The 24,981-nt window shown below is 34.5% G+C and overlaps 1 protein-coding gene across 1 annotated transcript in view; it reads left to right on the top strand.

The window, feature by feature from the left end:
* The window catches only part of Diaph2 (diaphanous related formin 2), a 658,778-nt gene that overhangs the window by 464,403 nt on the left and 169,394 nt on the right, over positions 1-24,981 (top strand). The window contains exon 24 of the mRNA XM_028781865.1: positions 6,795-6,959. Within this exon, the coding sequence (XP_028637698.1) occupies positions 6,795-6,959 (165 nt within the window). The remainder of the gene's footprint in view (positions 1-6,794; positions 6,960-24,981) is intronic.

The raw sequence follows: 24,981 nt of genomic DNA, 5'->3' as shown, positions 1-24,981 counted from the left end.
AACAACTCTTAAAGTCATATGAAATCTGGCCTCTTCTTGCATCATTAATTGTTCCCTCTTTTTCACTTGTTTTATAGGTGTAATATTATAGACATTAGTCCTTTTTGTGTTCCTAGTGTGTTTAACACCCTTCCCTCATTTCTCTCACCCTCTTCCAGTGAGAACTGACATTTAGCTCTCACCTTAAGTTCCATTCTGAAAGATACATTCCATTCTTAAAGATGTTGTGAGCCTCACTCCTGCATCTTTCAAGGTTTAGTTTTATTCTAAACAAATATGAATTTATTTGACTACTTTATGTCTTTTAATCAGTTTCTTCAATATCAACATAATCTGAATTATGTTTTCAACATAATTTGTAATTATAAAACAAAGTAAATTGTTACCTACAGGAAAGCAATACCTTTTTAAATTGATAACATTTTTTTTCATCCTCTAAAAGATACTTGGTACATACTAGGCATTTAATCAATGTGTTTGAGTAAGAGTGTGAAGAAATGATTGTGAATTATCTAAGCAAACAGAGATTGTCACCAGGCATGGTGGCATACAGCTTTAATACCAGCACTCTGTTGGCATAGCATAGGCAGAACTCTGTGAGTTCTAGGTCAGCCAGAGCTACACAGTGAGACTCTGTCTCACACACACACAAAAAAAGCAGAGTAAAATATACCTACAAACATAGAGTGTCTTCAAAAGAATGTTGAAAGAAGCATAGAGACAAAATGGAGTAAATAAGGAATGGAGAAAAGGGAAGAATGCGTAGTGGGCTTCTCTTTGTATAGAAGCTGATTCTAAAACATTTCATAAGTACTAGATGGTTCAGTCTATCTGTGAAAAAGTCTGGTTATTATAAAATATTTATATCAGTCTAGTTATAAATGCTTTCTACATTTTTAAAACTTGGAACTTGAGCTCAATATTATTAATAGTCAATCTTCTGTTATTCGAATGCCCTCTGCCTCCATTTTGCAATAAGAACTTTAAAGAAAATTTATTCTATATCTACATCATGGAGGATTACCATAAACTCCACTGCTGTCCATATTATTCTTATTAATGTTTCATATTTTTCAAGAAATATTCACCTGACAATATATAGTTTTTAAATGATTTTCGGATAGTTGTGACTTAATAATATTTTAATGTTGATTCTTTGAAATACAAATTTCTTACTAGATATTATTCAAGTTACATGGAAAATTCATAATTTTAACATTTGGAGGACTTTGGATGTTAGGAAAATTAGAAACACTGTCTATTTTACAATAGACTCTACATTTATGATATCCTTTTATTTAAATGGGCAATTATACCATGTTGCTAACTAAAGATTTTGTGAAGGTTAAGTGGATCTCAAGTTGATTTTCCCATGTTCTCCAACAATTGCCAGTAATGATATTTAATTTTTCAAGCTTTTATTAAAATTGTAAGTAACTAATATACTGCCTACAAAGATGAAAATTTTAAAAACTGATTTGACTCAATTACCTACATGATATATAAACTCTGTCATTCCCAGTGCTCTGGTAATGCTCATTCCATTTACATTAAAACAATTTTTCTCTAGTAATAACAATTCTGTCCATCAAAGTTAAGTAAAATGAAAGACAGGTTTTTTCTACTTCATCTGATGAAGTAGGTATATATTTCTGGTTGGAGAGAATACAAGGATTGGCAGGTAGGTATAGCTACTTTTTTGTTGTTGTTGTTGGTTTTTTTGAGACAGGTTTTTTTTTTTTTGGCTTTTTTGAGACAGGATTTCTCTGTGTAGCCCTGGCTGTCCTGGAACTCACTCTGTAGACCAGGCTGGCCTCAAACTCAGAAATCCGCCTGCCTCTGCCTCCCAAGTGCTGGGATTAAAGGCATGTGCCACCACTGCCGGGTGGTGTAGCTGCTTTTAAACAAACATAAAATGTACATAGAAGTATAAAGAAAATAATTTTCTTTCCATATAGGCACTATGGAGGAAACATAGATTTTTTTTTCAGATTGGATTTTAACTCCATAGTGTTTACTACAAAAGTATATGACATATGCATACATATACATGTACATGTACATATTCAGTTTCAACAAGTTAATATGAAAATGCTTTGTGGATTTATGATGCATGTTTTATAAATTAACTTTTAGATTCATGATTGAGATCCATTTAGTTTTTAGATTAGTAATACACCAAAATGGTTAGCATCTCAACTGCTAATGTCTTCAAATGCTGTATACATTTAAATCCTTCAAAGAACACTTCTGTGCAGAAGAGCTTGGACAGTTTCAGTGCTCACCTTCTTAAGTTCATGATTAAAAATTCAGAAGGGGTTTGGGTTTTTTGCTTGTTTGTTTTTGTTGTTTGTTCTCTTTATACAAGGACTTGGAAAGGGTACTGCTGAAACAAAGGGATTCATAATCACTTTTTCACCCTCTCATACTTTATTACTTTATGTTTTGGATCTGCTCTACCTCACTACCTTATGAATATATTTAATGTGCCATTTAAATTTTCATGAATTAACTCCATCATAGAAAAGTTCATTCCTTTCCTGGGTTCTTCTCTTAATAGTCTAGGATTTTTTAATGGATAAAAAGGAACCTTCTAACTTTTGAGCCCAAAAGAATTGAATCCTTACAGAACCCTACTCTTTAATGTTGTTAGAGCTATGCTCACTTTTCGGTGGCATCCAAGCCAATGTATCTAGGCTTTCAGGACCAGGTGCCCTTGGTGCTGCCACTCTTCATTGGTACCTGAGAGAGTTATGCTATGGTAGACTTTGTAGTTTAGTTACACAGTGTGCCTATCACCAGCCTTTCGTCTGTGCTCTGAAAAGGGCCATCTGTTCCTCTTTGGGTGTTCAAAAAACCCAGCTTAGAACAGACTTTCTGTCCTAGTCAAATCATTCACAGGATTCTACAGCATATTTTCTAAAATCTGTTATCCTTTATCTAAAATAATCATATGTAAGAAGAACGGTTTAGATCTCTACTAAGTAACTACATTTCTTACTTTCTCAATAGACATATCTGTTAAGGAGATATTTACTTTAAATTACAAATAAATAGAAGCTGGCAAAGTTCCCCCAGTTGACCTTGGACCTGTCTCTGTCTCAGCCTCCCTAGGAGCTAGGATTGTGTGAGTCACACAAAAATATATTTTTTTACTATATTTTATTCATTTAGTAGAGAATGTAGAAACATAATATGTGTTAAAGACATCTGCGAACAACTTGGATGAGTTTGTTTACTCCTCCCAAGTATTTACTGGGACAACGTCAACATTCAGATCCAAATATGTAAACTTAATCAACTCCTAACAATCAAATTTAACTTTTAATTCTAGCATACAAAAAGGGCTAACCCTCATGTCAGAGGCTATTACTATATTCTAACCTTGGAAGGAAGAGTAACTTCTCTTTAATGCCCACAAGTTTAAAACTATCATAGTGGAATTTCATTGCCTTTGAGAAAAAAAAGTTATTTAAAAAAAAGGAAACATAATAGGAATTAAGATACATTGTAAGTGTTTAGTGACATACAGCTGTCAATTGAGGATAGCATAATTATCTGCAATATTAATTTGTTACCTTCTTCGGGGTAGAAATTAAGGATTTAGTCATTATTGTGTCACTAACACATATCAAACAATAGCTTACGTTCATTAATGGGAAATCAACAATTAACTTTCATAAGTAAAATAAAATCATGATTGTACAGAAAGAGCTGTATAGTCTCATTCTTTCTCTTTTTCTCTTTTGGTTTACTTTTAGTTTTCTTTTTCTGTTTGTTTTTTTTGTTGTTGTTGTTGTTGTTCTTGAGACATAGATTCACTATATAGCTATGACTACCTTAGAATTATCTTTGTAGACCAGGCTAGCTTTCAAGAGATCAACTAGCTTCTTCATCCAAGCATGTGCCACCATGCTTAACATATTCAGTTTTGTCTTATTTTGTTGTTGGTTTGTTTGTTATTGTTGTTGTTGCATTTTATGTGGAATCCCATGTAATTTGATGGCATTATTGCGATTGGGAACTCTTTCAGGGCTGCAATTGCTCTCGCTCTCTTAGAGAACAAAAACTGTTAGAGAATAATAACTATGGAGGTAAATATAAGACTCAGACTGGGCTCTTTCCTATTTGCTGTTACAAAGATAAACTATCCATTGACTTATGCATCTTCTCACTTTGGAACACAGATCTTTGGAAATCATTTTTGGCCTGTAAAAACAAATTGGTAAAATTGTATATCACTACACAAACATGTTTATGCCTCCAAAAAAAGTATGTTAAGATAAATGAGGCATATAAGAACTTTGCCTTTCTTGTTAGCTTTAACTTTTTCACTGGTTTACAGATGTTGAACATCCTGAAATATAAATTTTTGTAATTTGCATTGTAAATAGATTGCATATAAGAGTGACCTTTGCAAAATGCTTCTGCCTAGTAAGTTTCTGGCATGAATCTGTATTTTTTTTTCTTTGTGGGGAGATAAGGAAACAAAACTATCATTTTAATTCTGTGCAAAGAAATAAAGAATAGTGTTTTATTTCTGCTCCACTGAAATGGGATGTTTAATATCTGAACATAATCTTAAAAGTAAAAATTATATGGTGATAAAAATCAAAATGTATATGAAGCATGTGTATTTTATGGTAAAAAACAGAAAAGTATTCATTCTTTCAGGTCTGTTAATATCAAAATAGATTTGAGGGTTGAATGATTTAATGACTTTTGTTAGCAGAGAGGTAAGTAGCATTAAAAAGACCAGATATAAATGACAGCTCATTTTCAAAATCATAGTATGTACTGTAAGTGTCAGCTACAGAATGATTTTCCAGAAATGACCTGATTTCTTCATTGCTTCCACTAGAAAAATAAAAGTTATATTCCTATTGAAAATAAATTTAGACCTATGTTACAGTTTTACTTTTGTGATCACTAGTCATTTGTAATGAACTTAACTCTAATTTTTCAATGTTGATTTGGCTTTGTACTTTCTCATAATTTTTCCTGTAATTTTTCTCTGAATCATTCTTATGAATTAGCATATAACAATTACCTAGCCAAAGATAAAAAGAGCAAATGCAAGTACTCTAAAATATTTCTCATACTTATGCCATACTTTGAAAATTTAGCCAACATATTTATGGTTTTATATTTATTAGTCATAAAATGTGCATTTTTCAATTTATCTTCAATAGTTCTAAAACAGAATTTGGTACATATACATACATATATATTATGTATTTATGCATATATATTCTTTACTTATATATTATATATATATAAGTAATATATATAATATTACATGTAGTCTTAATTTTACACCTGTATTTGGACTTCCATGCATGATTACAAGTATGAGCCATCACAACTGCTATTTACATTTTATATGATATTACATATGACAAAAATAAAAATGCCAAGGTTGGATCAGAATATATTTAAGCATAGGTTTGATGAAGAATGTACAGTCATGGAGAATCATGAGTAAGGAAAAAAAAAAGGTGTAAATTGGGAGGAATTTAATGAGACACATTTGGATACTTTTGTATATGTCCTTCAGAGGCAATGACATCCTTTTCCTAAACATAGAGAATAAATATCTCTGGATTGAGGGTCTTAGGGCCTATTCAAGAGGTAACTCAAGGAATTCTTTTTTGTGCTGCTATAGAGGAAAAAGGTAAAAGGAAGGTCAGAGAGACCATTTTTCCTCCTGTTCCTTCCCTCTTAATATTAGCTGCATATGTTTTGTATGTATTTCTGTATGTGTATACATGTATATATACACACAAGTAATAAATTCATGCTATAGTAATAGAGGTGGTTTTCTGATATATTTGTACCTATGTCGTTTAATTTAGAAAACACATTCTAACAAACATTCTACATAGTTGTACATTAAATATTTCTGTCTAATTGAAAGCAATTAGGTAAGCAATATGATAGTAGAAACTTCTGCAACAAATTACATGCTTCATACTTTACATATTGACAGCCAACTTTCTCAAAAATTAGAAGAGCTTCAAAATGGCTATATTTGAAGAAAGGTTCTTGAAGGAGGCAATTAATTTCAAATATTTTTTGTTGGATATTTTATTTACATTTCAGATGTTCTACCATTACTCCATTTCCCCCCTCCCACCCAGGAACCCCCTATCCCATCCCCCCTCCTCCTGCTTCTATGAGGATGTGCCCCCACCTACCCCCCACTCCCACCTCCCCACCCTCAAATTCCCCCATACACAGGGCTTCCAGCCTTCATGGGACCAAGGATCTCCTCTCCCACCTGTACCTGACAGGACCATCCTCCCTTTTGTATATAGCTGGAGCCATGTGTCCCTCCCTAAGTGTTCCCAGGCTGGTGATTTAGACCCTGGGAGCTCTGGTTGGTACTGTTGCTCTCCTCATGGGGTCGCAAACCCTTTCAGCTCAGTTTCAAATATTATTAAGTTAGATCTTAATAGTATGTGACAGTTGGCCTTCTATGAAAGGGTTATTTGAACACACGTGGCAAAACTAGTGAACAATTATATGAGAACAAGAAGAAGGCAACAATCGGCAAGCCAAGGAAAGAGGCTGCATAAGAAACTAAATATTCCATTATTTTTCAGTCAGAATTCGAGCCTCTGAATTTATGAAGAAAATAAGTTTGTGTTGGTGAAAGCACCCAGTGTGTGGCACTTTATAATGGCAGTTCTGACAAACAAATATATTTACATATATAGTGGTTTTAATAAGTCTTAACATCTAGTGGCTGCTTCTTAAATATTATCAGATAATATTCCTTAATGCAAAATTACAGCTTTGCACAGAATGCCAGAGAGCAGTATGAAAAACTGTCCACCATGCACAGCAATATGTTGAAGCTTTATGAAAATCTGGGAGAATACTTCATTTTTGACCCGAACACAGTAATCATAGAAGACTTTTTTGGTGATCTCAACACCTTCAGAACCCTATTTTTGGTGAGTAACATATTTTAAAACATGGTGAGTCCTGTTGTTTCTTTCTTTGTTTTTTACTTGTACTGAAATCTTTATACATCTAATACATCTACTGACTTCATGTTATAAATCTTTAGCCACAGCAGAAAGGTCAGTTAAAACATTGTCATTTGAGGAGTGTTTCTGTCACCAACTTATTTGTTAAATGGGACTCTGTTAATCATTGATATTGCCCATAAACTGGTTCAATTGGAGTAGGACTTAGAGTATTTGTGAGATGAGAAAAGTCTTCAAGGAACTACTTCCTACTAGTTCTTGAGACACAAATCAGTTAAACCAGCAACTCTGGAAATAGTACAAACTACACTAAACTTTTATAAATACTATAATTGCCATTCATGTCTTTGCTGAAAATGAATGCTGAGGTTGCTCTTTGACCCTTAATGAAGATATATATTTAATTTTTCTGCTAACAATAAGAGCTCAGAAAAATTAATCAAATCATTTTCAAAATGTAAAAGTTATGTGTAATATGGATACATAAACACACATGGAACACTCTTATCTGTGAATTTGTTTTCCACAGTTCAGGGCAATTATAGATCTCAATAATTAAATGAAAAGTTGCAGAGGTAAAGAACTTAAAAGTTTTAAATAACTTTTATTATAAGACACAGTTAAAACTTATTTATTTCAATATAATGTTAATCTTTGATTGTGGGTAACTTAACTGGCCTGCAAACTGGTGTGCAATGTATTGCCAGTCTTGAACTTGGATTGTTCATGTAACCTCTTTGAACATTAATTGCCTGTAACCTATAAAGTCTAGATAAACAATATTATTATTTACTCTCTAACCATTCTTTCTGTTATCTATTGAGAATCCTCTTGATTTGTTGTGCTGAGCCAGAAATAAACGGAAGAAAATAATTTTTCTTTATTCCATGAACATAGACATGTATAAGTATTAGAATTTACTGTGTCCAGTCATAATAACAGGTTAGGATACAGTTACAAACTAGAACATGCCTAATATTGCCTATAGTGGCCAGAGAAGCCTTCATGGTGATGTTGACATTTAAGCAGAGTCTGGAAAAATCCATAGGAGTTTGACAAGTAGACTTTGATAAGCATGTTTAAGGGTTTTATAGCTGACCTATAATTCAAAGACTCATAAATCAACATCACTAGCTTCAGTCAATCACTGATGCTCACCATGTTCCTGGTTCATGGTGAGCTTAAAGTGATTTCACTCCCTCAGGAGAGTGAAGAACCCCGAAAGAGAGACAAAAATTAGAATCGCTAGAAGTTCCCATTTTCTTAGTGTTTTGTGTGTTTGGCCTCAGGGTTCTTAGCGCTAAAAGCATATTGGACTAGAGATAGAAGCAATAAAATACCAGTAGTGCTGAGAAGAAAATAAGAGTTCTGATTCATGTGCTACCAAAAATGACTTCCAAATGAGCTCTGAGTTTCATCTTAGGAGATCTATTTGGCAATGTATAGCATAAACAAAATGCACAAACCAAAGATAAAAATCTTCCTGAGACAGAGCTATCTTCTGAAAGATAGAAAATACAGAAATAAAGAAAAGAAGCTGACATTATAGATTAAGATTTTTTCAAAATTATCACATTCATGTGATGGAAAAAGAAGTCTGGCAATATCTATGGAATGGTGCTCTATTCATTATAAATATTTATATTGTGTATCATTCAGCTACTGAGTATATTGAAGGTATTCAAGACATATACATATACATATACATATACATATACATATACATATACATATACATATACATATATATATATATATATATGGATACCTCTCCAAATACATAATGCAGACTGTCCTTTTAGTTCCTTTCCCTGAGATTTCATCAATTTTAAAAATGGCAAAAAGGAAAGATTAATTAACAACCCATAAATTCAAATTGAATGTTTTATGGAAGAAACTCAATTCCTTATTTATGCACTGTCTAAACATCTTTTTTGTTTATTCTCCTTTATGCTTCAGTCACTCGACTAGTTCAAATAGTTGACTGCACAAATACTTGTTCTTTCTTTTGAGATATTTTGAATAGAATATTCAAAACCAGTGAGCTTTATATGTGTCACTGCCATACAATATAAAAATTAATTTCAGCTGTTGGAAAAGTGTTTGAGACAAGTATTTTTCTTCAATAACTTTCATAGCTCCAAATGAATTATAGAAAATACTTTTCTCTTTTAAATCTGTCACTTTCCTGCTGCTTCAGTCTGTGTGTGTATTTTTTAATAAACAATATGTTACTCAGGCACTCAATAAATATTTGTTTTGTTTATCCTCATTCTATACTCATATACTAAAAATATAGGAATAAAGCTTTGAAAAAGTTGTTAAATGCATTGGCAAAACTTAAAAAGATGTTTTCATAACTATTAATCATTCCAGCAGATTTTTCTCTCAACAAAACAAATATGTGCAACAGTTTATTTGATAAATAAACCTTGGAGAAGATTTTACATGAGCATTAAAATTGTGAAGTATTAAGAGGCTAAATGGCCTCAGGTAATTATGGGGTATGTTCTTGCGCAATAATGCTACTTCTGAAATGGTTTTGTCTTAGTCAATTTTTTTCTAACCTTATGAACACTATTTTAGTTTGGGGCCTCTACCATCTCAGCTGAACTATAATAATGACTCCATTCTTTCTACAAAACCAAATCTGGAAGGTAGAAGAAAATAAGACAACAGTGGGTTCCTAAGAGGTAGATGCTAGAGCTTTGCAGAACAAAGGGAAACTTTAGTAATCCAGGATCAATAATAGAGAAAGCCTGACAAGCTAATGAATAATTGTTAAGATACCGTAGTTGGTCCTATAGGGAATTATAGCAGCCAAAGCCAACTGTATGTAATTTTCAGCTATAGACTTCTATCTGTGTTAAAAATGATTCTTTTAAACTTTAAACTTGTTTTGAGACATGCTTTCATGTATTCTGGCTACCCTTAAATTAATTTACAATTTAGACTGGCCTTGAACTTTTGTTTTTTTGTTTTGTTTTGTTTTTTGAGTTATACTTTTTTTTCCCAAATTTTTTTCCTTCCTGGTCAACCCTCCTCCCCGCCCCCTGTCTCCTCAAGGATGTCCCCACACCTCACCTCCCACCCCACCTGACCTATAAACTCCCTGGGGCTTCTAGTCTCTTGAGGGTTAGGTTCATCATCTCTGACTGAACTCAGACACAACAGTCCTCCACTGGATATGCTTTGGGGACCTCATATCAGCTGGTGTATGCTGCCTGGTTGGTGGTCCAGTATTTGAGAGCTCTTAGGAGTCCAGGTTAATTGAGACTGCTGATCCTCCTATGTACTCACATAGCCTAAATTGGATATTAGCCAATTAAAAAGTACAGAATACCCTTAATACAGTCCACAGAACTCAAAAAGGTCAACAAGCTAACGAACCCAAGTGAGGATGCCTCAGTCCCACTTGGGAGGGAGAAGAAAGCAATCACAAGGGGGGAGGGAGGGAGGGACCAAGGAGGGAAAGTGGACGTGGGTGGGGCGTGGGGGTTGAGGGGAACCTGCTCTGGTATTGGGTAAGGGAATAGGACTGAAGCCCTGAGGGCCAGCAAAAAGAATGGAAACAGGCAAGCTCAGGTGGTAGGAGGTTAGTGGGAGCCTCCAGAATGTACCAGAGACCTGAGAGGTGAGAGACTCTCAGGACTCAAAGAGAGGGACCTTAAATGAAATGTCCAACAGTAGGGAGAGGGAACTTATAGCTCCCACCTCCAGGAGGAAGACAGGGCATCAGTTGCGTGAGGGGGGTTGCCATCCCACAGTCAAAACTCTGACCCATAATTGTTCCTGTCTGAAAGAACTGCAGGGATGGAAATGGAGAGGAGCCTGAGGAAAAGAAGATCCAGCAATAGGCTCAAAGTGGGATCCAGCTCAAGGGGAGGTACCAAGGCCTGGCCTTGAACTTCTGATCCTCCTGCCTCCAACTCCTTAGTACTATAGCATGCATACAACACAATGCCAGGCTCCCCTTTAATTTCACAAGACATAACAAAAATAGAAAAGCTGCTATTCAAAAAAATATGAAATATTATAGGAAATGACATTAATTCTAGAAGAAAAATAAACATGAAAAAATCTAAGCTCTCTGTTAGAAATCTCTGAATAATCATGTTCACTTATAGAGATACTTAAATTTTTAATGTAATGCTCGGCCAGGCAGTGGTGGCACAAGCCTTTAATCCCAGCACTTGGGAGGCAGAGGCAGGTGGATTTCTGAGTTCGAGGCCAGCCTGGTCTACAGAGTGAATTCCAGGACAGCCCAGGCTATACAGAGAAACCCTGTCTCGAAAAACCAAAAAAAAAAAAAGTAATGCTCTTATCTTTTGTAATTTAAAAAAAATTGTGGTTTATGTGTATAAGTGCTTGGTTATATACTGTTTATCTGGTGCCCTCAGAAGCCCAGAACTCTAGTTACATATGTTTATGGGCTACTTAAAGAATCTAGGAATTTGGCCTGTGTCCTTTAGCAAAGCACCCAGTCAACATATGCACCAAGGCATCTCTCCAGCCATAGAAACACTTAATTTTAAGAAGTCACCTGTTTCATACTATCATTCCTTTGACAAGGCCTTCATCTTCTCTGAGTCTAAAATGCAACTGGAAATCCAAAATGAGCATCTTCATTTAGTAATACTCAAAAGACTAAATTCATTATATAAAAAATTTCATCCTTCATTAAAGACAATTTGAATTTAAAGAGGCTAGGGTGAATTTTTACATAAAAAATTGAGTGTATAATTCCTGATCTAAGAGGTCTAAGTTGTGTTGACATATTTTATAACCTTGATCTCCCAAGCTTTTGGCATTTAAAAAGCATTAAACAATAAAATTGGTGGACTTAAGGAACCAAGCAAATTGTTTAACGAAGTAGTCTTAACAAGTAATAAAACCATTGCCTAGAATCTTATTACCCCCAAGTTTCTACTAGATGCCTAATATGTTTATTTCTCTTTGCTTTGCCAATAAAATGCTAATTGATATTGTAAAAATGACCTTGAGAAACTGCAAGATCCTGATATGACTCTTGAATAATTTAGTTTTCTTTGTAAGCTATAGGTCTCCAAGCCCCATCACTTAGGAATTCAGAGGCAGGTTGCCTTAGTAACAATAATCCAAACATTCCAAATAATCTTTTCTCCCTCACCTTCAAATTGAACTCACACTCCTACAGCCTTTATCTCTACTGGTACATCTGGAGTTACCACATGCATGTATACATGCTGACAACATGTTTTCTCTGGTTACCCTTTGATATTTGCTCACATGCCATTTAGGAAATACATTCTAGAATGATGAGAATACAACATTGAAAACAAAAGTCTCAGTTTCTCCCAACTTTCCTTGTATTGTTCCAGTTCCCAACTAGATAAGGTTGGTTTGGTTTTGTTTTTTTGTTGTTATTATTTTGTTTTGTTTTGTTTTACTAATAAAGCTGTTTGTAGCTGCCTACCATGAACTTAAGGTCCAAGGGTGCAGTCTGTATTGGACCAATTTTTGCCATGAATTCTTGACTGTATAAATAGTTCTGATTCATAGGACACTTCATAAAAACACTTCCTTTCCCTTCTTTCCTGATCCCCTTCTCCTTAGAGGCTTTAAAGAATATCTTAAGTCCTAGATACCTGAAGGACTATCTAATACCCTAACCCTGTCACTGTCCTCCTTCCTCACTTTTGTTCAGTCACCTAAGCTTTTAGCTTTTTTCCCTAGGAGCCAGGAATAAATAAAATGCCAGCATAAATCCTGTCATGCAAATAGAGCCCTAAGGGCCTACCAACTCCTTCTAGTTAATCACCTACACCCAGATAATTCCCTTTGAGCTCAGCTGGGACCACCCTAGCTACATAGCCTTGGGTTTATTTTGATCTATTGCAACTCTTTGAAAATAAAAGATCCATGTAAAATATATGGTAACTCTATTAAGTAGAATATTTGACCAGAATTCCTCATTCCTCAGCCATGTCAGAAAGACTAGAGAGTTTTATATACAGCTATCACTGGCTTCTCCTTTACAGAAAGATGTCAACTATCAACTGTTGTATTCTGTTTGACTGTTCACTTTGGGCTAGAAATGAATGTCCTATTTTTTTCTGATATGATTGTTCCTTTTGTAAAAAAAGTAACCATTTTATCATAAATAACTAAAGGATATGTAATAAAAGTAACATAGTACAAAAAAAAATCCCCAATATTAAAACTGTCTGGATTGGTTCCTAAATATATGTCTGCACTTTTTATTAATATTATTTAAAAGTGTTATAAATGTTTCTGAAGACTGTCAGAATTGTATTTGACAAGCTAAATTTTGCCCTTTAAACACGAAAAGCCATATTTTGTTAAATGTAAAAATATTAGAAAAATTATGTTCTATTTTCTAATCTATTAAAGTCTAATAAGAACTAGAAAGCCCTATACAAAATGCAGTATCTTTAGTTTGGGCAACATGTCATGTAGAATTATTTCATAGAAGTGTTCCAATATAAATAAGTTATTTTTGAATTATGTCCAAGAAGTAAGAGAGTTATAAGTTTTGTAATACAAGATATAAGTTGACCTTTCATAGGAGTCCTGAGACTGGACAAAGGTACCTGAAGGCCTCTTCGAGGTATCTGTCAAAGTATACCTTCTATAACCTCAAGCAGAAAATTTTTGAGCTTCATGCAAGCCATGCTATCTCTCAACTTGCTCATTTTTTTATTATTATTCATTCTTCTTCATCTTTGTTTGTTTATTCACTAATCAATCTTTAATCAGAAAAGCCTCCCTAGCCACTGTATAAGCCAGTTCAAAGCCATACTACTTAGAATCATACCCACTGAGCAATTTTTATCTCTCTCTTTTCCTTTTCCCCTGCCTCCTACCTCCTCCAGTTACTGATAAAGTTGTTTGGATCATTTCCACCAAGCAGGTCTCCCCACTACTCATCAATCTCCCTAGCCCTAATGTGTAGTTTTGTAATTTCCCTTGTATGGATCAAGTACAGTGCGAATAACTAAGGATACGTATGGATGATTTAATGAATTAAGAAAACAATGAAAAACTACCAAAGATAAGTTGAAAATGCTTGCCCTCCAAAACTCCACCCTAGTGGAAAGAGATAGTGAACTTGGATGCATGCATAGGAAAAATATATCAGCACAGAGGGGAGATGTGTCCATTCTGTGTGATATAAGGAAGGCTCTGAGCAGGAGGCATATACAAAGTGGGTACAGTCAGTTTTTGTTCCTTTTTGACCAAAGAAGTCCATTTATTCTCCTCAACCTTCTTTTGATGTTGAAGTTTAGTAGTAAATATGTATTATTTCCCAAAGCTCTGTGCTGAGTTCAAAGTGGAAAAACAACAATTTTATTACCAGAGAAGTGGTTATCAGCTAATTATTATGATCTAGAGGTTATCCTCCATATGCTTAGATGAGTAGTAACCAAGCTTCAATTAATTCTTACAGACTGGCAGATGTAGTGAACAATAGAGCAATTGAGGCAGATTATCTAGCAAAAACAACCCCAAGAGTCTGATTTGTATGGTATTAATTTAGGACAGTGGATCTCATCCAAGAGTGATTTTCTCTTCCAAGGCACATTTGGCAAGATCTAGAGAGTTTTTTGGTTCTCACAACTAAGGAGTAGATACTAGTGGCATCTGGTGGGTAAAGCTACCACATGACAAATGCCAATAATATGCATAATGGTTGCCCTCAACAAAGAAGTATAGGTATGGCTGAGTCAGAAAACAAAAAAAAAAAAAACAAAAACAACAATCAAACAAACAAAAAGAAAAAGAAAAGCCTGCTTCAGGATTATCTGCTAAGGATTTTAATTTTATTTAGTTATCATTCAGGAAATCCAAATTCACAGGCAAAATTTGTACTAGATAAATGCAAGCCCTTTGTACAAAATGCTTTAGGTATTAGCATCATTCAAAATATCCTGGTTCAGGTGGATTTTAAATATCAGCCTTGCATGCAATGGGAAAAAGTAATAGCATAATTATAACATATAGATAAAATCAAAAGAAACTTGGTGGTTTACTCCAAAATACAATCACTATAAATACTTTGGCATATATCCTTTTAGGCATGCATATTTGCCTGAAGTGTGAGGTTTTTCTTAAACAGAATGAATTATGAAAACTTTAATTCTAAAAAAAAAAGTTAACTTGTAAAAATTACTACACCTGTGTGGAAATATCCATCAGAATTCAATGAATGTTGCCATTGGTGATACCTTCAGTTGAGATAAAAGTTAATTAGCTCATTTGACAGTATCTTTTTTACTAACATCTGCTGATAATCAGGGCCACTGTAAGCTACCTGTAAATGGACCACTTGAATTCTACTTTCTCATTTTGTTTTCTACACAATACAACCACCATACTTCCTAAAGACAAGAACCTTTAAATCAATAATTGGTGCCTGGCTACTGGGACATATTCAGACTAGCATTTACTTAGCACTCTGTTATCAATATCTGCTGTGCCCTTTGACTTAAAACTATTACTTACCTAAGGACAGCATCTGTCTGTTTATAAATGAAAACTATAATTTAAAAACTTGTAAGTACAAAATGATTTCCTAACAAAAGTAATGCTGTGATTTAAAATGAGAATGAGTGTCCTGAAAATATCTATATGACTATATCTATATTTTTTGCTCTTGTTTTCCTCAAATTTTCTTTTTGATCCAGATTTCAATAGGATGCTTAGACCTTTTCTTGTTTTAAATGTTTGAACCATATTATAATATTAATGATGAAATAACTACTATTTGTATTGACATACCTCCGTTGATTTGCTTTCCACAAGAACTCTTATAGCATTCAGACTTCTCTAGTATTCTTGATGAGGATGTAGGAGGGAACCAAGGAATGAATGACATTCCTCAAAAGCTTGAAATGAGCTAGCCAGCCATTTAAGTCTTTGCATTGAGATGGAAGTTGCTCAAAATCTGTTCTTTGAGGAAGCTTCTTAGTTCTTGTTCTACCTGATGGAGGACTCAATTTGATGGGATTGCATTTTAGTTTTCAAGTTCCACATGTAGTACACAAATGACACTAGGGTGAGTGTAAATTGAAATGGTATATGTTTGTTTCCCTTTAATTGCCTATACTTCATATAAATTAGAGATGTATAAAAACTAAAATATTATCTAAAATGTGGATGTAACTATAAACATAATTGTAGTCATGAGCAATGTGAATCCCTAGATAGAACAAATTGATGCCTCAACAATCTTGAAACTTTAATTTGAATGTTAATTACCTTTACGGTTATAAATCATTCTCGTTGATTATATAACAGCTACCAGAAAATATTTGCACAGATACTTACTCTTTAGTTGAAAATACAAGACTTATAAATAAAACTTTAAGATTAATTCTCTTTAATATATATTACCCATTTGGGTATTTTTGATACTATATTTTAACTTTTGAACAGGCTAACATGTTTAGTGATTTGGCTTTTTCATAGCGTTTCAGGATACTTATGTCAGCCAAATGAGAAAAAAATGATAAAAATTGGCTGAAGAAATATAATTTTGCTGTCTTGTATCACTAGAAATATAGAAGGAAGGCAGTTGATTAGGTGGTTTGTTGATATCTGTAAACCAAGATTTTTCAAAAATGTCTGTTTTGTCACTGTGGGAAGTTTGACCCACATTTACACAGTGGTTATTCATTTAATCCAGGCATCACCTTGACATACCCTAATATTTTATAAGAGAATGTTACATGCTATGAAGACTTTTTTCCCTCTAAATTGGGAGAGAAATTCTTCCAGAAGCTTCTATGAAGATTTTTCCTTCAAATTCTCTTGGCCAACATTGAGTCATAGGCAATGGATGTTGGCATTGGACCTACTGGTAAGCCAATCACTTTTAAAGAGACTCTTAAATTCACTAAGGAGATCTTACATGCACCCTGTGGATAAAATGACTCTCCTGTGAGTGTGTAGCTACATGGAATTTGCAGTCAGCCCAGTCTAGTACTTTACTATATAGGAAAAAAGTTGACATTATATAAATTGGGCACAAAAATAAATTGCTGTTGAGTATTATTAAAAGTTTTGAATTGCCAAAATATAAATAAATGGTAGAAATGGATGTATTATATTGTAAAAGAACATACTACTGCTTGTTTAAATAGGGAAAGAAGTCATCTTGGCAAATATGCTAATAGAAAGCATCAGACATTTGCTTTCCCATTACCCCTTCCTGTTCATCTTCAGTAGAAGGTATTTCTATATTTCTTGTTCACCTTTTCTCATTCACTTAACTATTGTTTATTGTGTCCTTACTTATAAAGACACTTACCTTGACCCAGATTATAATATATATTATAATAATATTAACAGTTTCATTGAAATACTGCATAGTGTTTTCAGGTATTACATGCTCCTCTGATTTCTATGTGTTTCTGTTGCAATGTTAATCTTCAATTATAGACTCAAATTTATTTTCTGCCTAATACTTCAGCTAGAATCATTACAACTACCACAAATTCAGTATGTTCTAAATGTAATTTTTTACAGCTTTTCCTAACCACTTCCTGTATTCTCTTTGGTGAAGACACAACCTGGTATGTTATTTTTCCTCACTATTGACATCTGTTCAGTCTCCAGTGTGTGTTGTTTATGCTGTAAAATATTTTTCAAATCCATCCTATATTTATCCTCATTTTAAGAACCTTAGATTTAGCATTCCTCATTTCTCCCATGGACTCTGCAATATTTTCTACTGTGTCCTGAGTTTACTGGTATCGCTCTCCAAACTGACTTCATGCTGCTTTAACATAGTTTCTCCAAAAATGTCAATATATTTAGGATACCTGTCTTTTAATAAACTTTCTGTGACTGCCCATAGATAAAGCCTAGAGTAGCATTTGGAAACTTTTGGAAATCTGAAGTTGCCCAACCAGTGTTCTGACTATAAAAGGTCATCTGTTCTACTGTGCTATTTCTATAGTAGACTTTGTGATCAACTCCCCAGGGGTGGTACAAGCTACACTGGGTGGGGCCCTCCCATATCAATCATTAATCCAGAAAATGTCTACTGACATACCTGCAGGCTAGTTTGATGGAAGTAGTTCCTCAATTGTGTTTTTGTTTTGTCCAGGTATTTTTTTATATCAACTTGACAAAAACTAACCAGCATATCATCATACTTAACAACCTGTCTTGCACCTAGGGGAGGGAAAACATTGTTCTTCAAGATTCCATTCAATGCCTACTTTGTCATGCCTTTCTTACTATCTTTGTGAAACTTTGTACAACAGAGAGAATTAATTGCTCACTGTTCATATTGCTTTATGAATATCACAGTTTTAAAAGCCTACATATTGGTGGGATATGGACCTGCTTTGTGTGTGTGTGTGTGTGTGTGCGCGCGTGTGTGTTGTTTTGTGACAGAGTCTTCCTCTATAACCCAGACTAGCATTAAACCCATTCTATTTGTATCATAGGTGGACCTTCATCTCATGGTAATCTCCTTCCTGAGCTTGCCAGGCACTGAGATTAGAGGAGAGAACCATCAAACTCTGCCCTAAGCCTATTCTTCTTTATCATTTGAATTCCACATCTTTCTAGTTCTATAACTCTTGCCCTTCTCTAAGATACTTCAAAGGAAAGAACCCCACCCCTTGTCTCACTATTTCACTTTAAAAGGAGTGAAATGATAGTAAGGAAAACATGATAAAATCTAGTTATTTTTCATTACTTAGTTATAAAAAGTGCCAATTTTACCTTCAGCATGCTTTAATATAAACACCAAATGGAGAAAGTAACACTGATATTTCATTGTACTAGAATATCCATGATATTTTGTTCAGAAGTTTACATTGAAAGAAGTCAAGTCTAAAGTATGATATTTATTATTGCAAAATTTTGTACAGGATATAAAAACCAGTGTGTCTGTAAACTCCCTAAATCCTCATGCAAGTTATTTGTCCAACATGTCAAACCTAATGGTAAAATCCCTCTCTACCAATAAATAAGGCAATTTAAAAAGAAGATTCATAGAGAGGCCAGAAAATTCCTCTATAAATAATGATATATTACCTTGGGAGAAGGAAGGTAAAAAAGAGGACATTAGATCATTAGCTTAATAAGCAAAGGATAGTCCAATCACTAAGTAAACAATGCTCTTCAGCCAGATCTAGGTAATGATCAAAGACATAATCACAAGTGAGATATGTTTTACATTGTGGAATGTAGCTAGGGTTTGCATATACAGATGGAATGGCTTGCTTCCTAGAATGCAATCACTAGTACATAACAGTATCCTTATTATTTCTAGTTTGAGAGAGTTGATTTTGAAGCAAAATGTCTCTGGATCTAACCTGTTTCTCACTCAAACTCATTTTGAAAATGATCTATAGCGTATTGTTTGCAGATATTTTTACAAGCTATCAACTCTCTGAGTTATAGTATATCTAACTCCCAAGATGTCAAAAAGAGACAAGAAATTGAATATTCATTTTATTTTTCTATTTTATTAAGTAATGAATCAGACATATATAACAATGGTAACAAAATATTATAGAATAGAAATGGAAGAATTATCTAATGGTTTATTTTATGACTTGGACTTCTAGCATGTTTTCTGTACATCTTTACAGCTAACCAGCTAATCTTCCTAATCCTTTTCAGTAGAAATCACTTTCTTGACTTGGTTCCATTGCTTTACCATCTGTACAGTAGTGTACTTTTTAAAGTCTCATCTTAAAATATAACTGCAGACCATAGTGCTCTGACTTCTAGAAGCGCTACAATAAACTTACTGTTTAATTATTAAGTAGCCATGTCATGTCCATGGATGTAGTTCTGTTCCTTAATCCAGTTGTCCTTGAGATTACCCATCTAATTTTTTGTAATTTGTCACTTCTAAACTTTGACATCTTTTCTTAATTTTCTTCAGATTTCTTTTCATATTTCTATATGTTCCTTCCCCAGTGACCCTAGTCTAAATAATGAATATGCCTCTGCATATGAAATTATTAAGCCCATAATATAAGCTCTTTCAAAAGGGCCAAACTACTAATAAGAAAACTCAAGTAAGAATAGTGTTTGTATATTATATGCTACACTAGTATTTAGACTAATTTCATTTTCCAGTTTTTATTAATTAAGAAATAGTTATTTCTATTTTTTAAATTCATTTATTTATTTTATGCATATGAATACACTGTAGCTGTCTTCAGACACTCCAGACCCCATTACAGATGGTGGTGACCAGATGGTGGACCTCTGGAAGAGCAGACAGTGCTCTTAACCGCTGAGCCATCTCTCCAGCCCAAGAAATTGTTATTTCATGGCACATCTGTATTAAGTGTTCTGTGCACTTATTAAGAGCGCTTATCTGAGTCAGGTGTGGTGACTTATGCCTATAATGCCAGGACTCTGAAGGCTGTAATAGGAGGATTGCTGTGAGGTTAATGCAGTTCTAGGCTACACACTGAGCCTAGCCTGAGCCTGAGTGTAAGACCATGACTCAAAAATACATGAATAAGAATATAAGTAAATAATGGCCATCAAAAAAGAATATCACACCTGAAGTGAACTGAACTGAGCATGAGCCTCCCCTCTCAGAAGCTGCAAAAGTCCGCAACACTGAAGTAAACTTGCATAAAAGACATAAGCAACACTGAAGTAAACTTGCATAATAGACATAAATTGACAGACATTTAAATGCATGCAAAATATGTAACCTGTATATTAATATTATATATATTAAAAAGATTAGTTCATTTTTTTAGTGGTCATTAGTGAAACAGCCCCTGCAGTCTCTGGTTTAAGAGAGGATTAAACTTATAAGTATTTCTGTTTCCTTCTGTCTTATTTTGGTTTTATAGTTGTGAAGAGACATCACAACCACAGCAACTCTTCTAAGGAAAAACATTTAATTGGGGCTAGCTTGCAGTTTCAGAGGTTTAGTTGATTATCATCATGGTGAGGAACATGGCAGCCTACAGACAGACATGGGGCTAAAGAAGGAGCTGATAGTTCTACATCTTGGACTACAGGGAGAAAGATACTGTGTATTACACTGGGTGTAACTTGAGCATAGGACACCTCCAAGCCAGCCCACAGAGTGACATACTCCCCCAACAAAGCCACACCTACTCCAACAAGACCACATTTCCTAATAGTGCCACTTCATATTGGCCTATGGGGGCCAATTACATTCAAAGTACCACATTTCATTCCATGGCCCCCAAAGTCTTGTAACTATATAATAATGCAAAATGTATTTAGTTCTATTTCAAAGTGCTTATAGTCTATAAAAGTCTTAAACTCGTTGAAAGGTCCAAAGTTCAAAGTCTCTTCTTTGACGCATAAAATATCTTAATTGAAATCTCCTATAAAATAAAAATCAAAAAGCATATAGTATACTTCCAACAAATAATGGTGTAAGATATACAATACTGTCCCAAAATGGTGGAAAGGGAGCATAGTAAGGAAATAACCAAAGCAAGACCAAAAACCAGCTGGGCAAACTCCAAACTGTATCTCTATGCATGTCTGATGTCAAAATGTTCTTCAGATCTCCAATTCACTTCAGTATTGTTGACTGCAACACACCTCTTTATCTTGGGCTGTTTCTATTCCCTATTACCAGCTTTCTTCAGCAAGTATCCCATGGCTCTGGCATTTCTAACCTCTTGGGGATTGCAAGGCATTGCAGCCTTCCCCTTCCCTGCTTCACACAATGGCCTCTCCTAATCTCCATGCAGAGATATCTGTGTAATATTCTAGGCTTTTCTTATTCACTGTGAAAGACTCCATACCCCCTACCTTCCCCCCCCCTCGCTTTTTATCCCTGTCACTAAATCCAGAACCTTGAGGCCAAAGCTGCCAAGTTTTATGCTGCTTGCTGATGCTGTAACATGCCCCTCCCCACCACCACCACTTTTCAATTTTCAATCACATCTTCACCAGTTTTCTGTTTTCAATAGTTTCCTTCATTTCCTTAACTTGGCTGCTGTCCTGGATCTCACTCTGTAGACTAGGCTGACCATGAACTCAGAGATCTTGTGCTTCTGTCTTCTGAGTGCTGGGATTAAAAGCATGTACCACCATGCCTGGATCTAAACTACTCTTTAATTTCTTTTCACAGGAAGGAAGTTTAGCTTCGCTGGTTGGGATCTTGCCCTAAGGTCACCACTCCCTTTAGTAAATTTAATACCTTTAATCTATTTATCTTCTTTAACACAGAATTTAGCTCTATTTCACAACCTGCTGACCCTTTTCTCCTTGAACCATACATTTTGTATTTTTCCTTGCTCAGCTTGCTCCTTTTCATCAAAATGTTCTTCATAAGAGTGAACAGTAATAGCTACACAACAAAATCTATAGTAGGGTGGTTTGAGATTTCCTGTGCCAATGTTATTAATTTTAAACTTTTCACTATATACCTGGATAAATAAACAAGGGCAAAAAGCGGCCACATTATTTGCTAAAATACCACAATAATAATCTCTAGGCCACAAACATTCTTCTCTGAAACCTCTAGAGCCAGGCCCCCACACTTCAAATCACCCTCAGCACCTTGTCTTCCCTGCTCCTACTAGTATGCCCCATTAAGCCTTGCTTAAAGCATTCTACTGCTTGCTTAATCCAAAGTCCCCAAGTCCACATCAGTACAAAACAACAACAAACAAACATGTTCTAGCCTATCACAGCAATACCTTAGTCCGTGATTACAAATTCTGTCTTAGTTTGGGTTTTATTTCTATGAAGAGACACTATGACCAAGCAACTCTCATAAAGGAAAACATTTAATTGAGACTGGCTTATACTTTCAGGGTCCATTATCATCATGTCAGGGAGCATGGTAGCATACAGATGGGAATAGTGCTAGAGAAGGAGCTAAGAGTTCATGTCTTGATCCACAGGCAACAGGAGAATACTATGTGTCACCCTTTATCCTTGACCATAGGAGACCTCCAAGACAGCCCCCAAAGTAACATACTTCTTCCAACAAGACAATGCCTATGCCTACATCCACAAGACCACTTTCTGTGGGGCTACAGGCACCATTTTCATTCAAACTGCCACACATTCTAACTACTGGATTGTTTTATGGACCACTGTGACCCTTAGGTGCCATATCACCATACTTTCCCATGCTTCATCATTGCTCTGTTTTTAAATTTTGTGTTACTTAGTTTCAATTCATTATCTGTTAGTGTGTGTGTGTGTGTATGTGAAAATTACACTGATTCTTTAGACAGCATCAATAAAGAGAAAGGTACAACCCCATAATTACTTGAAGGACATCTTGCTGTCAATAGTTTGGAAGATAGCACAACAAATCAGCAAACAATCACTTTGTACTTAGAAAAGCACAGAGTTGTGACTGGTAATCAAGATAGCTTTGTGAAAAGAAAATTGAACTCAACCATTTTAATTTACTTCTATGGAAGAATCAGTTCCCTCTAGTCCAAAAGAGAGAAATATCTGCTAATTCACTAAGATTTGTATTCCTTCCTGAGTAACATTCATTATCAATAACGATTAAAGAGAAGTAAACAGTAAATTTCAGGATACCAGTACATCTGACATTAAGACAGTACCCCACCTGAGTCTAAGAGATAGAGCCACAGAAAATTAACATTTCTAGAACTCCTTTCTGTCACAACACAGTGCCATGAGTGACAAAGCTTCATGAGTGACTCTTTTTGTTGATTATCCAGGGACTATAGCTCTCTGTGATTAGCATGGTAAAGAGTGTGTGTGTGTGTGTGTGTGTGTGTGTGTGTGTGTCTATATCTTGCATATCACTATATCACTGAAGGCAAAAATACCTATTTAGTAATCAGATTATTTTTGTCTTATATGCCTTGCTGCTTCTACCTTTTCCTGTCTTTCCTATCACCCAAAGAAAAGCTAAATGGCTGTATAGATCTAGAGAGATTTCAAATATTTCATTCAAAATAAGATAAGATGGGAGAAAAAACATTTATTAGATATATATGTTACATCAAAATAGAGTCAAGTTCAGTTAGATAGAGTTAAAATATGAATAAGAACATCAAACATGTAATATAGAAACAAGGCTGGTACAAATATATCATAAAATAAATACTTGTAAGGTTTAGTGAAACAGTATTTATCATGCATTAGGCAGTGTGTGAAGTGTGGTGATTTTTTGTTAACAAACATACCAGAAATGTATATAGTCAAATGAACTTATCTTTCTTGTTATCTTTATTAAAAGATAACTCCCTTGTCATAGAATTTTGGAAAACTCCTGTTTTTAGAATTCTCTAGGTGTTTTATGGTATGAGTTTTAGATCTATCCAGGAGCACTTAAAATCTTTGAAATTTAGGTTGCTGTCATTTCGGGAAATAGCCAAAAATGATATTAAACCAAGAGTTATATTAAAATAGATGATGGAACTGGGTAAAAAAATTTCTGCTTAAAAATAATGTGAATCTGAAGTAATGAAACTGATTTCAGTAAAATCAGAGTTCAGTTCAGAAAAAGGAATTTCAAACACAGATTAATGCTCTCACCAAAATAAGTTTATGGCTTCCCAAGGTGGCTATTTGAAAAGACGATTTATGGCTTCAACAGTCATATTGGAACCGATCTTTTAACTTTACAGTTGCACTTTAAAATAGTACAAAACAGATACTGTATTTTAGAAGAATTTGAGCATCAAAAACTGGTAGAAACAAAATGGCACACCTATTAAAGTATTGTTGCAATCCTTGTTTTCTTATTTTTGGGAAACACATAGGAGAATGGAGAAACCTATAATTCAAAAATAATGTCCAACAGGTAGAAAAGACCCAGGAGGATACCCAGGTATTATTAAACTCATGGAAAAAGATAACTATGAGGAACTTTTTATTCTAGAAATTGATACTGAACTGTGTAGTTCCAGCATTCAAAGAGTCTGAGGCAAGAGCATTGAATCTGGGATAGAGATAGAGATGATAGAGATAGAGATAGAGATAGAGATAGAGATAGAGATAGAGATAG

This window comes from Grammomys surdaster, unplaced genomic scaffold, assembly GCF_004785775.1.
Source record: "Grammomys surdaster isolate TR1022 unplaced genomic scaffold, NIH_TR_1.0 61, whole genome shotgun sequence".
Taxonomy (NCBI): domain Eukaryota; kingdom Metazoa; phylum Chordata; class Mammalia; order Rodentia; family Muridae; genus Grammomys; species Grammomys surdaster.
The sequence above is the reverse complement of the archived record's forward strand: the minus strand, read 5'-3'. Positions and strand labels throughout refer to the sequence as shown.